The 17,187-nt window shown below is 37.9% G+C and overlaps 1 protein-coding gene across 1 annotated transcript in view; it reads right to left on the bottom strand.

Annotated features, from left to right (window-relative positions):
- Positions 1 to 17,187, bottom strand: part of cacna1db (calcium channel, voltage-dependent, L type, alpha 1D subunit, b) — a 90,773-nt gene that overhangs the window by 37,306 nt on the left and 36,280 nt on the right. The window contains exons 4-9 of the mRNA XM_042004362.1: positions 7,568 to 7,707; positions 6,890 to 7,032; positions 6,205 to 6,357; positions 2,842 to 3,038; positions 1,413 to 1,516; positions 853 to 1,022 (exon numbers count right to left, since the gene is read on the bottom strand). Coding sequence (XP_041860296.1) covers positions 853 to 1,022; positions 1,413 to 1,516; positions 2,842 to 3,038; positions 6,205 to 6,357; positions 6,890 to 7,032; positions 7,568 to 7,707 — 907 coding nt within the window. The remainder of the gene's footprint in view (positions 1 to 852; positions 1,023 to 1,412; positions 1,517 to 2,841; positions 3,039 to 6,204; positions 6,358 to 6,889; positions 7,033 to 7,567; positions 7,708 to 17,187) is intronic.

Raw genomic sequence — 17,187 nt, 5'->3', positions numbered from 1 at the left:
AGCAATATAACTGAGTTCATTCCCATCAGCACACCTTCAACTCTTTTCAAAACTAAAAACTTATCACTTTCAATCAATAGCTCCTCAGTTTCCACTTCCCCTCAGGTCTGCATACTTCCATCTTTGCAACATTAACCACCTTCACCCCTCCCTCATCAACTCACTCTAGTGCCGTCCTGGTCCACAGCCTCACCTCTAACTCGATTGCTTTACTTTCCTTCTTTTCTGTCAACCTCTCAAATCACTCACATAATCACTGAAACCCCTCCTCTTACCACATCACCCCTGTTCTACAACAGCTTCACTGGCTCCCCATAAATTTCCAAATCTTGTTCAAAATCCCCCTTTTTACTTTTAAGGCCATTTATCATCTCACTCCTCTATATCTATCAGCAGTGGTCCACACTCCCATCCCCTCTTGTTCCCTCAGATCTTCTTCCTCTCTCTGTCTCACCGTCCCCTTCCCTTGCCTTGTTACCATGGGGAGCAGGGCTGTTAGCTGCTCTGCTCCCAAACTCTGAAACTCCATTCCTCCTGACCTCCGCAATATCGAGTGCCTCCCTCTTTTTAAATCTCATCTCAAAACTCACCTATTCAAACTTGCCTACAACATCTAACCTTTTTCAATTCTCCTGTTTAAACTGCTGCATTTTAACTGTTTTATCTTACTACCTTAGTACTGATTTATTTTTCTTTTGTATTATATGTATTTACTTTAATTTGTTGATTTAAATTTTAAAATGTCCTTGGGTTTCCTGAAAGGCACTTTAAATAAAATGTATCATTCTTATTACTCATTTAGCTGCTTTAGAGAAGAACAGAGAGAAATCAGTTAAGTAAAGAAAAACTCACGATTACGTTTGCCCTCTTCATCTCCCTCTTCCTCATTCTCGGGGTCAATATCTTCAGCCTGTGTGATCCAGTCCAGGTAACCTTTTAGGTCTTCTTCTAACTGCTGCTTCTCACGCAGCTTCTGGAAATCACCTCGGGCCTTGGCCTTTTCTCGTTCTTTTGAAAACTCTCTGGAGAAACACAGCGAAGACATAGCTATTTTTCGTTTCACTGCAGTTACCAAAACATTTTTAACAAGAAAACCACTAATAAATCAAGCTCTCCCTTTCCTACTGCTGCTTTTCAAGGCCAAAAGACTAATAACAATAGCCTCATTTTTGAAGATTTAAACTTTATTTCCCATTTCTGATCATTTTTGAAAACTTTTCTTCACGTTTGTCTGAAAATTTCTGAGTTACACAAACATGTTCAGAAATGTTCTGAAATACGGAAGCCCACTCTCTGAGGCTCCAAAGTTTCTTCAAGGCTTAAATATCAATAAAAATGCCAACTTCCAGAAGCCATATCACCCAAACATTATGTGAAAAGCACTAGATAAATGATAGAAACATGAAACTTACCCACTCAACACACCCAAAACCAAGTTAAGAACAAAGAAGGAGCCAAAGATAACCAGACTGACAAAGTAGACCCATGGCAGCTCAAAGCCCATTGCATCGTTCATCTGTATGGAAAGACAAGCAAAGAAGAAGAAAACGGGGTGAAAGAAGTATTAAAAGATTTCACATAAGTGAAAATCCACTAGAAAGACAATTAAAAAAGAAACAACAAATAAAAACCCTATACAATAAAAAATATACTTAAATAAAAGTGTATAAGTGTTATTAACTAAATGTAGTTAAATGTTAAAGTAAAAATACTGATTCGGTCCCTGAGCTATATTTTCCATGGTTTCACTCAATTATATACTGAAACATCAGTTGTAAGGAAAATGTTACAGGTGCTTGGGGTTAAACTGGTTTGAACCATACTTAGACCGTAATAGAAACTGTGACCAGACAGGGGAAAGTATGAGGAAAAAAAGAGCTTAGTAATGAAACTGCTTTATAATAAAACCCGTTTAGCTTATTAATGTGTCTGTGGAAAATAAGTTAACTTCACAAAAAAGTCTTGTTAGATCTGAAAGTAATTGTAAAAGTATTGTCAATCAATAATCACCCAACTAAGTTTTCACACAGTTCTCTTTTACAAATGAAACTTTTCTTCGTTCCATGAACAAGTTCACTAAATTTTTAGTTCACTATTTATATTCTCTCAGTTAATCATCAGACCAGTTACTCTGCCTCCAGCCACAGCACAATACTCATCCACCCACCCTATATAAAACTGTAGAAAAGGTGTTGGGTCATTTTTAATCCATCTATCCATTTATCTATCTATCTACAAATGAGCCGTCTTCTCTTATTTTAGGTTTCTCCAACCTTCCTTCCTTGTAACGGCTGTATTAGCATAGAATTGCTATGGCAACACATACATGCATAAGAGCAGTTCAGAGTGTGTGAGGGAGGGAGAAAGATAGAGTCTGAGAGGACAGAAGGGAAGGAGGGAGAGAGGTTCATCGTTTCATAGATGAGGGTCTCCATCAATAAAAGGGAGTGGGTGGACTACGATAGAAACTCATTCTCAATGCTGAGTGTTTGGACTAATCAAAAGCTATTGGTGCTTTTTGCTAATGAGAAACTGAGGGTTTTGAAATGAGCCTAGCTTCTTATATTTAAAATACTTAACTAAGATAAAGGTGATGTTTAAGATACAGATATGAGAAAATATTTAAAAAATAACTAAATGAAATACACAGAAATTCAAAAGAGAGTCCATGATTAAAGGTCTGCGTATAACTGGAAATTATGACTGAGGCCTGTTATTAAAATGATCTGTTCAGTATTACAGAAGACACACCTGTGGATTTTACATTTTGTGACGTCTCATTAAAACCAAATTCAGCTATTCAACTAACCCATTTATCAGATTAATTTTGATATGGATTACCCAATAAAGAACGTCGGTCCAGCCTTCCATCGTGATGCACTGAAACACAGTGAGCATGGCAAACAAAAAATTGTCAAAGTTGGTGATGCCATTGTTGGGGCCTTGCCAGCCCTCTCTGCAAGCTGTGCCATTGAGCAGGCAATGTCGGCCATGCCCTGATACCGCACATGGCGTGGGCTCTTCTTCTGCAAGGGCACCTGTAGATGTAGAGACAAACTGATGAATCTACTAATCTCCAGTGATCATGCTACTGCAAGCTGAAGATATACTCAAATCTAATACTGGAATTAAAACTTTCACCTCAGTTTGTTTACAATTCTTACTATTTTTTGTTTTACAAGCTTCCCCATAGTAATAGCATAAGTCCAACACTTAAGATAACTTGAACCTACTGTAGATGAATACACATAATAAACATGAAAACACATAAAAGGTTTTTTAACATCATACCCATTTAGTCGAGACTTTTGGACTTCGATACAAACTAAAATGTCATGTGTGAAATATCAGCCAGAATTCAGTCTACACAAATAGACTGAACCTTTGGTCTGGCAAAAAAAAAAAAAAAATTCTTACCACTGGAAAACTGAAACTGAGCAATAGTAATGCATGGTTTCTATGTTTTTAATTGACTCGTGATCTAGCAAAATCACCTCCACATGATTCAATATACAATACTACACTACACCCTGCATGTGACACTAGTATATACACCATGTGTCGGGATGTTTGGATTTAGACTCCAAGTTTCCTCCTGTTTGTCAAAGCTTATTTAACTTATTTATACATTAACATGTAACCTAGTGGTTCAGAGTTTTAGATCTAGATTCTAGATTTCAGTTCTAATATCGAACTTAACTGTAATATCCAAATATATTAATAGAGCTGCTTTCTGCTGTTGGCCTCATCAGGCCGTGATCTTCAGCTCTTGTTGGAGTGATTCGTAGCTGAGTGTGAAGTGGCTGGGATAAGAATCAGCACCTCCAAGTCTAAGACCATGGTCCTCAGCTGGAAAAGGGTGGAGTGTTTTCTCCAGGTCGGGAATGAGATCCTGCCCCAAGTGGAGGAGTTCACGTATCTCGGGGTCTTGTTCACGAGTGAGGGAAGGATGGAGTGGGAGCTCAACAGGTGGATCGGTGCGGCGTCTGCAGTGATGCAGACTCTGCATCGGTCTGTCGTGGTGAAGAAGGAGCTGAGCCAAAAGGCAAAGCTCTCGATTTACCGGTCATTCTACATACTTACTCTCACCTATGGTGACAAGCTATGGGAACTGACCTAAAGAACAAAGTCGCGAAAACAAGCAGCAGAAATGAGTTTTGTTCACAGGGTGGCTGGCTCTCCCTTAGAGATAGGGTGAGAAGCTTGGTGATCTGGGAGGGACTCAGAGTAGAGTAGCTACTCCTCCGCATCGAGAGGAGCCAGATGAGGTGGCTCGGGCGCCCCATCCCCGGAGAAACTCCAGTTTACAACAAACTGGATTTCATTAGACCTTCTTAAAAGGTAAGTCCAAATGCATGGTGGCAATTCAGATTAGTGCCCATTAAAGCAACAAGGATATGTATCTATGTGATTTAAGTGATAGGGAGAGGGTCAGTGATACATCCTTGTGTTTTATAAACATATGCATCTCACATCAGCAAATGAGATACACAGTGAAAAAAGAAATAAAATGAAAATTGTTCATTTAAACACGTGTGAAAGGCCTGATTAGAAATATCAAAGCAATGCATGCATATAAGAACTTTATTAGCATAACTTTCAATAAACATCTAAATTTCCTGATTTTTAGATAGCACATGAACTTCAGTGGTTGTTCTGCTGTTTAAGAATTTTGCATTTTAAGGCCTTCACCCAAAAGGCTTTCTCTTTTCTTAAAGCACTACTAAATTACTTTCCAACCTTAAAACTTTGTGCTTCAGACCCGGTTTCATGGCACGCTGGTATTTATTGTGTACATTTCAGGAGACATCATTGCCCTGCAGCATCCCGAGGATAAGAAACCACACTTTTGTACGCCACAACTTTTTGTTCCAGCCTAAGGGTGTCACATGACAGCTGTGCTGTGCTTTAAAGTATGCAGGAGGACAAACTGACAGAGCAAAAGATAAAATAAGAGTCAGCATCGGATTGACTTTTACTGGCTGGAAAGATTTCAGAAAAGAGACAGGATGCAAGACAGATGGCAAAATCGTCTTCATGGGGGTGCAAAGTGTGAAAAATAGTTCAGTGGTGTTTTAAATCTTATGTTAAACCCATTTTTTAACTCAATTTCCTTGTTAGTTACTATTCATTTATATTTGATCAAAATGTAACTTTTCTTTTCACTTCCTTACCTTTTCATATCTCATAACTGCATTTTACATTCATTTAAGTTTATGATTATCATGTTATTTGACACAAAGATTACCATTTAAGCTGTATTACTGAACACATTTCACATATCTATTTATGTAAATGATGATGTCACCCTTAGCAATTAGATGTTCTGTTTGAGTATTATATAAGAACAGCAGGAAATGATTATACACTGATATTTACTAGGTTCCTCTGATGAAACCCCACCTACACAAACACAAAGCAAGTCCACAGTACATTAGTTCACACTATGTTAAACTTTTCTCACTAAAGTGAACAGTGTGCACACAAATCTTCCTGCACACACATACAGACACGTACATGCACACAATGCAAGTGCCTTTCTAACAGCAAGTGAAAAGAAATTAAAAGAAGCATCTATCGTTATCTGACATTATCATGCAAACATATTAAAACAGATCGAAGCTTAAATAAAAAGCAAGCAAGAAGAGATAAGGAGAAAGTTGTACACAGACACCCACAAAAGCTGCAGTCTAACAGCAGTCCAGCACTATAACAGAGACTTAAGCCGCTTTGCTTGGTCAGTCATTCATTTTAAAATTTGACTGATTTTATTTATATGTGTGTGCATATATGTGTTCACCAGCTTAACCTTACTTCTTGAATAATTTAGCTGTTTTCAAAAGCAATGTGAGGGCAAAGGTCAAACATGTTTACATAATAGCTTGATATTAGTCATTTAATCACTGGACTTAATCCACCATCTGTTGTTCAGTTCTGTTTTCAGCAGCTTGTCATCATTCACATACAAGGTGCATGTGTCCATTCATTCCCAGAGCTGGAATTTAATCCTATATATAATCTAAGTGGAGATGTACAGTATGACTGTTGAGTCTGCAGGCTGTGTGTGGGACCCAATTTAAAAAGGATTTAAACTGAAACTGTAGAGAAGAATATGACACAAAAGAATAGGGCAAAATAAATAAAAAAAAAAAAAAAGAAATATATATATATATATATATATTTTTTTAAGGAACTTTTCTTTACCTGTTTGGGTCATGTAGCATGTGGCATGCATTTTTCCAATGAAGAGCTCGAGGCCAATGATGGCATAGATAATAATTACGAAGAGGACCAGCAGAGCGATGTGCAGCAGGGGAACCATGGCTTTAATAATGGAGTTTAAAACCACTTGTAAACCTGTAAATGTAAAAAGAAGACTAAGTAGTTTACCCCCAAAACTTAGCATAAATAAATAGAATAAATCAGAAACAGCCAAAATTGCCCATCAAATAATCCTAATGTTCAAAGCAGTGTCAGTAGATTGCTTGTTTAACCTGACAAAAAGTAAAATATCTGAAATGCTATTTTTCTACAATTTTACAGGTGAGAAACAGAAATTCTGTTTATAATTATAATATATATATTATAATTATATTTCATGGTTGTTGAAGATCCTGCCTGCAGGAGTGTTTCCCCACACAAAACAAACAAGAAAAACTTTTTGTTTACTGAAAAAGTTACATAATATAAACATTATTAATAAATAAGTAAATAAACTGCACCTTGTGTTAGCCTAAACCACACAGTATATATAACCAGAAAACCCTAAAACTCTTGTGTGGATGTTTTCAATTATTCTTTACATGTTAAAAATATATATGAATTAAGTTAGGCTCTCATACGTATATATTTCTCTTAAGATTTCAGAGAGATTTCTGCACCAACTCACTGGGAACTCCAGAAACAAGGCGAAGGGGTCTTAGCACTCGAAAGGCTCGGAGGGCCTTGACATCAAACCCCCCGGGTTTGCCCCCAGACTGGCTGCCAGAGTCAGCGTCTTTGGTTATCATCTCCAGAACCACACTGAACAACCTGGAGATGATGGAGGAGGTCAACAGTTAGAGAGGGAAAAACAATGGGAGGAAAGAAGGGCAGGGGTGTGGGAAAGATGAAGAAGAAAGCAGTGATGTTGATGCAGTCAAAAAGGAAAGAGCAAAGTCTTCTGTTCCCTTTGTAATTTTCTCAGTCACCATGCACCTCTGCACAACTGTGTATACTTATGGTTTAGCATATGTGTGCTTCCTTTATGCCTGTGTATATTTACCTTTAGTTTTTCACACCTAGTCACTGTTTACGCTGATGTCCTATAAGGGCCACGTGGTCTGCAGATAAACCATCACTATACAAAGCTGTCTGCATGGGTGCAGATTTGTGTTTCTTTTTGCGCATATTCCCAAATATCACTGACATCTGACTATTGGATATGATGAGAATTGATCATTTAATGATGGACAGCTAAGTGCTGAGTAAAGATGTTTGTACACTGCATGCATGTTATAGTATGTGTTATCATGAATAAGATATGACATTGTTTAAGCTTTGCACTTACTGATTGCTGTGAACTCACCCCACTATGACGATGACAAAGTCCAACATGTTCCAGCCATTTCTGACGTAGGAGTTTTGGTGCATGACCAAGCCATAGGCAATAATCTTTAGAAATGTTTCTATCGTGAAAATAATCAGGAAGGCATATTCTACTTTTTCCTGCATAGAGTGAAAGGATTCAAGAGTAAAAGATATTGGGAAGACAAAAGAGAATATAAAAGCACTTTACTTAAATTGTAGATCATTATTGTAGATCAGGTAGCAAGACATATAATATACAGAGTGATTAATACTAGTTTTAGGTACAACAAAGACTGGAATATTTTTCCTGGATACCATACCACAACAGGAAGTAATGCGTCACTAATTTGCCACGATTTGACCTCAAGCAATGTGTCAAAAGACTAAGTAAGAAATAACAATGAGACACTTGAGTTATGCCACAGAAACAGTGCTAATTCATTCTATTAAATATTTCAACATTATACATAAAACATTTGATTTTGTACTGTCACCAAATGTAGCTGGTAAGCATAAATATCATCAAGAGGACATGTTGGAGCCAGTTTCTCTTTGCTCTCAGTAGTAAGAACTTCAATCACTCCCAGCACCTGTGCCTGTTTGAAATTTTGTTGCTCGTGTGGACATTTTAACACATATTTCCAGTCCATATTTCTGCGTCCAAAAAAAGTCTACTTATAGATAAAATTCTTTGGTCATACACTAGATTGTGCTGCATTATTAAAATCACGTTTCCATGGTAACGACACGTCTGTTCGTGGAAACGGTTTCCTGAATTTGGGTGATTCCACCCATATCATCTATTGTCCTTCCAGATTCTCTGATTTTGTAAATTCCACTTTCTCTTTCACACAAACCTGTTCCCACACAGGCGTTTCTTATTTCTCCTTTCATTTCCATCTTCTTTCTCTCCCACACACAAACTGTCTATTTCTCTCTTTCTCTTTTCAATTCAACAGAAGCAGAAGGTTGGTTACTCAACAGGTTTTGAGGCCCATTCAGCAAAGCACTTTTATTGTTTATTTGAAAGGTTACAAATACACAAAGCACACTTGGAAAGCAGGAGAGACAAAAACCCAGTTGCTGAAAGCTATTGGGATTATCAGTAACACACACTCAGACTTCACACCCACACTCACTGGCAGAGACCTGCAACATTAAACAAAGTCAAAGCAAGCTTATGAAAGGCAAACAGCTAATCAGATGAATAGTTTCAGAAAGATAGATGCTCCTGGTACTGCTGATTCAAAGAAAGACACTAAACACCAGCTACCAGAAGTGTAATAGCTGCATTATCACTTATTATTCCAGCACACTGATATGGAGTGTTTTTCTTTTGAGGCATGTGCTAGTTTTTGCTAGTTACTTCTACTGAACATTCGTCCATTCTGGAGAATGATGCATGTAAAAAGTATGAGCATAGGAAGGTTGGTTTAATTTATATACACATTAAAAAGAAAGTTTCTCTGTGCTCTTTATAAAACTACATAACACACAAGTTAAAATTATCTCTGACTATCAACAGTTTTGCACACCGGTGGTGGCTAAGTGTGATTCGGAAACTCTGACACTTTCTGAGCTTTTTTTTTTTTTTTACCATAAAATAAGACTAATTTAACAGGAAAAATGTCATTCACAGAGTCAGAAATTAGCAATGAGATACCTGTCAGAATTCCCAGACTAAATTAAGATTAAAAATAAAGGACACAGGTGATATAAAACACTACATACTGAAATTACAAGTGTCTAATCCATCACAATTACTCGGATACAACTGCAGTGCATACCTGCGATAACATCAAAACAATAATATGACTCAAGCAAGAATCCATGATTCTATTTTCATATGGTACAGATGTTTATTAAAGTAAAAAATATATAAATAAATATTACAGCAAGTTTTACAAAATATTCCCAAGTGATGCCAAATAACTGGATAAAAAGTTAAAGGTCCCAAACATGCAAATCACTGCTTCTGCCCTTTTATCTCAGCGGCTGTTTAAATGTTTATTTCTCAGCTGTGGCCATGTCGTTGTGTGAGTCTTAAATGTTAACTGGTTAAAACTGAGTGTTGGGCCTCTACAGTAGCTGGGTGATGACTTGATAAGATCAACAACTGCCACAATTCGGAGCTGTTTCTCAAGGATAAAAGCCTTCATCTCCTGCCTCCATGTAATTTAACATTCTTGCTCCATCCTCCTGTTGTTTACACAGGTCTGAAATGTCCACTCTTCTGCTTAGTGAACAGCTGACATTGTGTGTGTGTGTGTGTGTGTGTGTGTGTGTGTGTGTGTGTGTGTGTGTGCGTGTGTGTGCGTGTGTGTGCGTGTGTGTGTGTGTGTGTGTGTGTCCCTGAATTAATTATGCTGTGGAGACATATATCTGTTTACACAGCCATGCTATGTGCATCAACCTCGCTCTTTGGGAACAAAAGCCAACACCTCACAATTTAAATTACTAGATTTAAGTATAATAACTTGGTGCCTCCAGACATTTAATATTTAATGTTGAATGTGTTGTCCTTTGAAGTGATTAAAATCCGACTGTGTGTCTCAGCTGACCGTGATCAGGCTCAATCTTAACAAAAAGGCTGATCATGCAGATCGTGTTGGGAATGTTTTTTTACTACAGGACAATGGACACAACAAACACAGTGGTTACATGATCTTACTTTACACCCCAAAATTATATAGGTACACAAACACAAAACTATTATTTAAGCTTTAAAACAGTACTATGTACATTTTTGACCTTTAAACTCTACACTTTTTACTCCTTTGATGGCACACTGACATTCATTATGCACATTGCTGGGGCCCTTATTGCCCTGCAACATCCTGGGAATAAGAATCCCACTTCACAACTTTGTGTTCCAGCCCAGAGCATTATGTCAACAGCTGTGTTTTGCTTTACTGCACCACGTCACATCACAGAAAGGTTTACACCATGCACTATGGTCAGTTCAGCAAAGAAACCAAAGAGCACATTATCAGAGCAAGCAAGGAAAAGAACAGAGCAGGAGATGGCACAAGAGTCAACATCGGACTGGCTTGCTGGAGAGAGCTCAGAGAAGAGATAGGATTCAAGATAGATGCTTTATGGGCTCCAAAGAATGAAAATCTGCCACAGTTCAGGGGAAAATGTTAAACAGTTAGGTTGGGTAATTATAAATGGTTATATTTTCAGGAATACTTCATGACATAAAATATATTTATAAGATTTAAAGCTTTGTTTCAAAGCCAATAAGCCAATTTTCCCAAATATCAGACTTTAAGAGATTTTTCCATTTGTACTAAAACTGTAAGAAATACGACATGCATTAATGCAGGGCTGTTGATAAAAGCTAATCACATCCTGCAACTGCTTCACTTTAAAAGCTACAGGCTAATGGATTTTACCGTGGAACCACAGCTGGGACAGATTTAATCACTCAGGTTGACTGAGTGTACTTTGTTGCATTTCAGCTTCGGAATTTTTTATATCTTTTATATTTTTATATCTTATATCATTGAAATTCTATTCTATTCTATTCTATTCTATTCTATTCTACAGTCATTTAGCAGACGCTTTTATCCAAAGCAGCTTACATTTAAGAGTAAGAACAACACAAGCATGAATTCAAACAAGATGGGACATCAGAATTAAGTGATAGTCAGACTGTTTTAAATCCAGTTGGACCCAGGTGCTGTCATGTAGTGCTAGAGGCAGTGCATATAAATCTTTTTTTTTTTTTTTAAAGTTTTTTTTAGTTTTTGTAAGTCATTTTGTTTAAATACAAACATCGCGATTTCATCAAACAATATCAACTTGGGCATAAGTGCACACAGCCTATTCAGTACTTGGAAGAGCCAAAGAGCTGGACAAATCTTTCTAACTCTTTCTGTTGAGTAGAAGAGTTAAGCTAAGTGTGGAAATGCTCCTTAAACAACTGAGTCTTTAGCTTGCTCTTAAAAGTGGATGAGGACTCTGTGGATTGGACGGAGTTAGGGAGATCATTCCACCACCGGGGGACAACAGAGGAGAAGAGTCCAGCTACTGATTTTGTGCCACGTTGTGGTGGGAGCACTAGGTGTTTTTCGCTGGCAGAGTGTAACTGTCGAGAGGGAGTGTAGCTCTGGATTAAGGAGTGAAGGTAGACAGGAGCCGTTTGGGTTATTGTTTTGTAAGCCAGAAGCAGAGCTTTGAATTTGATGCGTGCTGCAACTAGAAGCCAGTGAAGAGCGATTAGCAGTGGAGTGACATGAGCTCTTTTGGGCTGGTTGAAGACCAGACTTGCTGCTGCGTTCTGGATCATCTGCAGAGGTTTAACTGAGCATGCAGGCAGGCCAGCCAGTAAGGAGTTGCAGTAGTCAATGCGTGAAATAACCAGAGCCTGGACCAGGAGCTGTGCCGTGTGTTCAGTCAGGTAGGGCCTGATCCTCCTGATGTTGTAAAGAGCAAATCGGCAAGACCGGGCAACCGAGGCAACATGGTCCTTAAAGGTCAGCTGGTTGTCTATCATGACACCAAGATTCCTGGTAGAAGACGTAGGCACAAGTGTGATAGAGTCGAGCTGCACACTTATCTGTGGCGGTAAGGAAGGATTGGCTGGAAAGACAATAAGCTCGGTCTTGGACAGATTTAGCTGAAGGTGGCGATCCTTCATCCATGCGGAGATATCAGCAAGGCATGCTGATATTCGCATTGAGACGGTTATGTCATCAGGTGGGAAAGAAAGGAAAAGCTGAGTGTCATCTGCATAGCAGTGGTAGGAGAAACCATGAGAGCTAATGACTGAACCGAGTGAGGAGGTGTATAGTGAAAAGAGAAGAGGGCCAAGCACCGAGCCCTGAGGCACCCCTGTTGTCAGCCCATGTGATCTGGACATTCCCCCCTGCCAAGATACTTTGAATGATGATACCTGTGAGGTAGGACGTAAACCCCGAGAGGACAGATCCTGAGATGCCAAGCTCCAAGATTGTGGAGAACAGTATGTGATGGTTGACCGTGTCAAACCCGAGCTTGCTTGAAGGCAGAGGGAAAGACACCAGATTTAAGAAAGGAGTTGATAATATGGGTTACTGCAGTTTTGATTGTAGGTAAAATGCTCTGCAGGATGTCAGAGGGAACAGGATCAAGAGGACAGGTTGTGGGTTTTGAGCTGACTAGTAGTTTAGAGACTTCGTCCTCATTTAGAGAGCAGAAAGAGCAGAGTGAGGCACCAGTAGCTGGTTTGGTAAGGCTGAGTCTGTCAGGCTCAGTGAATTGGTTACTGATGGTAGCGACCTTTTCAGTTAAGTAGGAAGCAAACATTTCTGCAGTCAGCACAGTGGGAGGCTGAGCAGGTGGTGGAGATAGAAGAGAGTTAAACACCATGAACAGTTGTCGTGTGTTGGGAGCATTGCAGATCTTGTTCTGATAAAAGGCTATCTTGGCCACCTTTAGACTGGATGTGAAAGTTTCAAGTTTTTTCTGGTACTCAGACAAGTCAGTGTGCTCTTTTGATTTGCGGCACTGAGTCCGGCTCTAGTTTGAGATTGAAAGAGTAGATGAGAGCCAGAAAGTCAGTTGCCTGTGGTTTGCCAATGTGAATGTTCATGTCTCCCATGACAAGTAGAGAGAGGTAAAGTTCCACTTTTTAGAAATAAGAATGCCCGTTCCACCTCCTCCAGAGCGAGGTGTTTGGTTTATTTATGTTTTCTTTGTTTTTTTATTCTTTTAACAGTTGCCAAAGAAAAAAAAGTGTCATTTGTATGCCATTTTAATCTACAGTAAAGTCATCTTATTTGCATCATATTCACTTTTTTCCCAGGTAGATAAAATTCAATGAATGACATCATTTATGTAGCGTAGAGAGAATAGTTCATCTATTCTTTCACAATGAAAACAGCTTTGATCAGTTTTTTTTTCTAAACAACTCAACGTTGAAAACCGCTTTCAAGAACTAAAACCATATTTAATTTCACAGTTTATGAATTTATGTAATGAAATAGGTAGAAATGTTATGCTTGTGGAACCTCCTCTTTCCTCTTTCCTGCAGGAAACAGGAGCGGATGTAACTGCTGTAGATAGAAAAGTAATAGTTTTTTTAGCCTCTGCCCGGTTACAATCCTTACGATGGTTTTAATACACATGACATCATGTTACATAACAATTATTAAATCCCTTATTCTCTCCCCCCAGTGATTCCTGAAAAGTAGAAAGTGACAGAAACACGTGGCAGGCCTGAAGCCGTTTGATTGCATCTTCCGTTATAACCGTGGTGGAGATATGACACAATTCGTCTATAAGAGCTAGAAAGCTGCTACATTTGTTATTGTTCTGTTTTATGTAAACCTTCCAAAAAAGGAAAAAGTCCCACTGTTTTCTTTGGGGGATTTTGTGTCCAGGCTCAATGAAGATTACTGTCTCTGTGGTAGTAGTAGGAATATCATTGCCATGGAAACCAGGCATGTCTCTTGTGTGGGCAGAGAATAAGACTTGAAGTAGTCAAGGATAGGAAACTCAAGAAAACTGCCTTTTGGTGCAGTATGCTGGTTCAAAAGAATGCAAGATTCCACAGAGTCTGGGAATATGGACATTTTTATTGAAAAGGCTGAAAACCTATACTGATAGTATCATGGATCTGCAGTCAAATAAATGGCTGATATTCAGCAACTATTGTTGACAGCCATCCTAACTAAATTGAGGCTAGCAGAACAACTGCTAATTTCTCTATACAAGATTTTAAAAAAAGCATTTTGGTTGAATTTATGGCTTCAGTAAAACAACACTGAGTTTTAATTTAATCTATTAGAGGGGACAAAAAAAATCTGTAAATACCACAAGCACTTGTTTCCAAATGTTTTTACATAAGTTAACAGCCGGATGCCTGATGCAGAATTAGGCGCGGACACTGAAAGTGAAGCAGTTTAATTAATCTAAGGAGGAGCATTTTGTCCCGTAAGCTCCAAAAATCCTCTGTTTTGGAAGCAGGACAAGAATTTTGGGTTGCTTGAGTAAAAGCCAAAGGAGCTGACCGTTGCCATGCAGAGTATGAGCAAAATGTTCTGGATGATGTTGATAGATTTACAGACACTACTATAAAATGTTTTTTTATCAAGAAGATCATTAAACTGCACACTTTAGGTTAGGACCATTAAGGTAAGAATTTTGTAGTTAAAACTGTTGTATTTTATCTTAATCTGACTTATTGTATCATAAAGGATGAATTATCTTCAGATTCCAACTCAGTTCCACAAAAAGCTTAACCTACTTTATAACGCTGTCCTACAGCTGTTTTTTGCTAGGGTTTTTTTTTTCCATATAGTGAGAATAGTAGTAATTCTAATTTTAAAAATCGGATGCTTAAATTGAACACACACACAGACATCACTCTGCTAAGACGAACGCACAGAGCACATGTAAAATCTACTGAGTGACAGATCTGATGTATCAGTAGAGTGAGCTTGCAAGATAAGATGATGCTTTGTAAAGATATGTCCCAATGTAAGTAATCTACAGTCTTGCAGAGCCAGAGCAAATCAGCATCTATTTCTGTGAGTGCGTGAGTGTGATCAAATGATGACTCATCATAACAGCATCCTGCATCAGTGATTTCCCTCAAAGAATAATTATCATTTCTCATTTGATTTAATCAGGTTTTTCTGTCCTTGCAATATATAGAAAATGCAACTGCGGATCCAATGTTATATTTAACAAGAATGTTGCTGTATCCTGATATGCTCAAAAATATCAAAAGACTAAAAGGTTAGTGAATATCACCTAAACCAACTGTTCTCGGTCAGGTGAAGGATGCACAAGGTTTTCACTGGACAAAGGTTGTCAAAATAAGATTTGCACCTCTACAAAATCATAACAGTTGTATTAGATTATTAAAACTCTGCATGAGGATGAGACAAGTCAAACACTTCTTACAAGTAGTGGTACACAGGTTGCTTTGTGGACAAGTAGTTAGGTGTTTTATGGACTACAGTAGTAAAAGAACTCTTGAAAAATACATAAACAGCTTTGTACAGACAGCTGACAGTCAGGTATTTGATAGAAAAGCGTCCCCTGCAGACCCATTCACATTCTACAGACTTTCTTTAAGAAGTCAAACAATTCAGGGTCTTTAATAAAACATCAAAATTACTATTCAAATGTAATAATAATGGCTTAGTTTTATATAGCACTTTTAAAGGCACTCAAAGTGCTTTACATCCATTATTTATTCCACAGTCGCACATTGATGCTGTTTTGAGAAGACTGGCTAATGGGAATGTGGAATGCTGCTCTCCGCCAAGCACACACCAGTAGTGTAGACACTGGAGGCAAGGTGGGTGAAGTGTCTTGAAGAATGACTGGGAGGAAGCTAGGTTCAAATCAGCAACCTTTTAGTCATCAGACAACCAGCTGGACCTCCTGAACAACTGTAAAATGTAAACTGGAATAGAGTTTAAAAATTAAGAAACTAGGAAACACATCCGCTCCCACTGCAGATAAAACTGACACTGTCTATACATCTTTATGCATTACTTTGCTTAGCATACAAAATGCTTGTAGAGGAAGTTAATCATCAGTACTTGTACAGCAGTAAAAAAAAAAACATATATAAAAGTGTTGGGCCTCTACATTTTCAGTAATGAGGATGGGAAATAATTTGGCTGTGAAGAGGAGTTTGCTTACTTTCAAGCAACAGTATTCAGCTAAAGTAAAAAAATACTAACAATACCAAAAATAACTGAAAACAGAAACAAACACTTGCAAGAAGTTTGCACAAAACATCACACCTAGAATCTCACTTGCAAGCTCAAGAAGCCAATAGTTCTTTATGGAAAGAAAAAAAAATGGTTGACTGTTCTGGAAAGGGTTGCCAGTAAATCTTTGGATGTTATCTCTGTGTGGGTGTGGGTGTGTGTCGGCCTTTTTTTAATATACAGCTGGTGGATGCGTCAAGAAAAAACACTGGAAACCAGTGACCTAAACAGGTGTACTAAATCAGATAAAATTATAACAGTTTACTTTTATTTTTCACACAATTGTTTATTTTTGACTAATTATTATTCCAATTTTAAAATATTATATATATAAAACAGGGTTAGTGTAAAGTAACCTTGTTACAGCATAACAAAGATAATAAGAGTTGAGAAGGAAAGATAATACCTTAAAAAAAATGTCATCCGAAAATATTTGGACAGATAAAGGAGAAGTAGATGGACAAAAACAAATGTATTCAGGACGCAAAGAATTAATCTGTTTCTGAGTCCTTCATGAACTGAGAGAGAAATCTTGTTAGCTATCAGTAAAAGCAAAGTTTTAGCCTTTTTATTTATTTATTCATTCATTTTATTTATTCCTGCATGTTTGCTTCACATTTAAAGAACAATTTTTCCCCAACTTCAATTTAATTTACTAGCTCTCATCAATGTCCTTCAACACAAAAACCTGTTTTACCTTCGGGCGTCTAAATAAAATAAGCTTCACACTGTCAGTGAATTAGAGTAGTGAATTATCATCATCATTAGGCTATGAGATGGTAAAACCATTATATAAGAAACTGATAGCAGCAGTGCAGAGTTGGCTGTACTCTTCAAGTGCCACATTATGTTGTGTGAATCTTTGCAGTTATATTAGCGAGTACATTTTTTTTTTTTTTTT

The sequence above is a fragment of the Melanotaenia boesemani genome, chromosome 13 (assembly GCF_017639745.1).
Source record: "Melanotaenia boesemani isolate fMelBoe1 chromosome 13, fMelBoe1.pri, whole genome shotgun sequence".
Taxonomy (NCBI): domain Eukaryota; kingdom Metazoa; phylum Chordata; class Actinopteri; order Atheriniformes; family Melanotaeniidae; genus Melanotaenia; species Melanotaenia boesemani.
The sequence above is the reverse complement of the archived record's forward strand: the minus strand, read 5'-3'. Positions and strand labels throughout refer to the sequence as shown.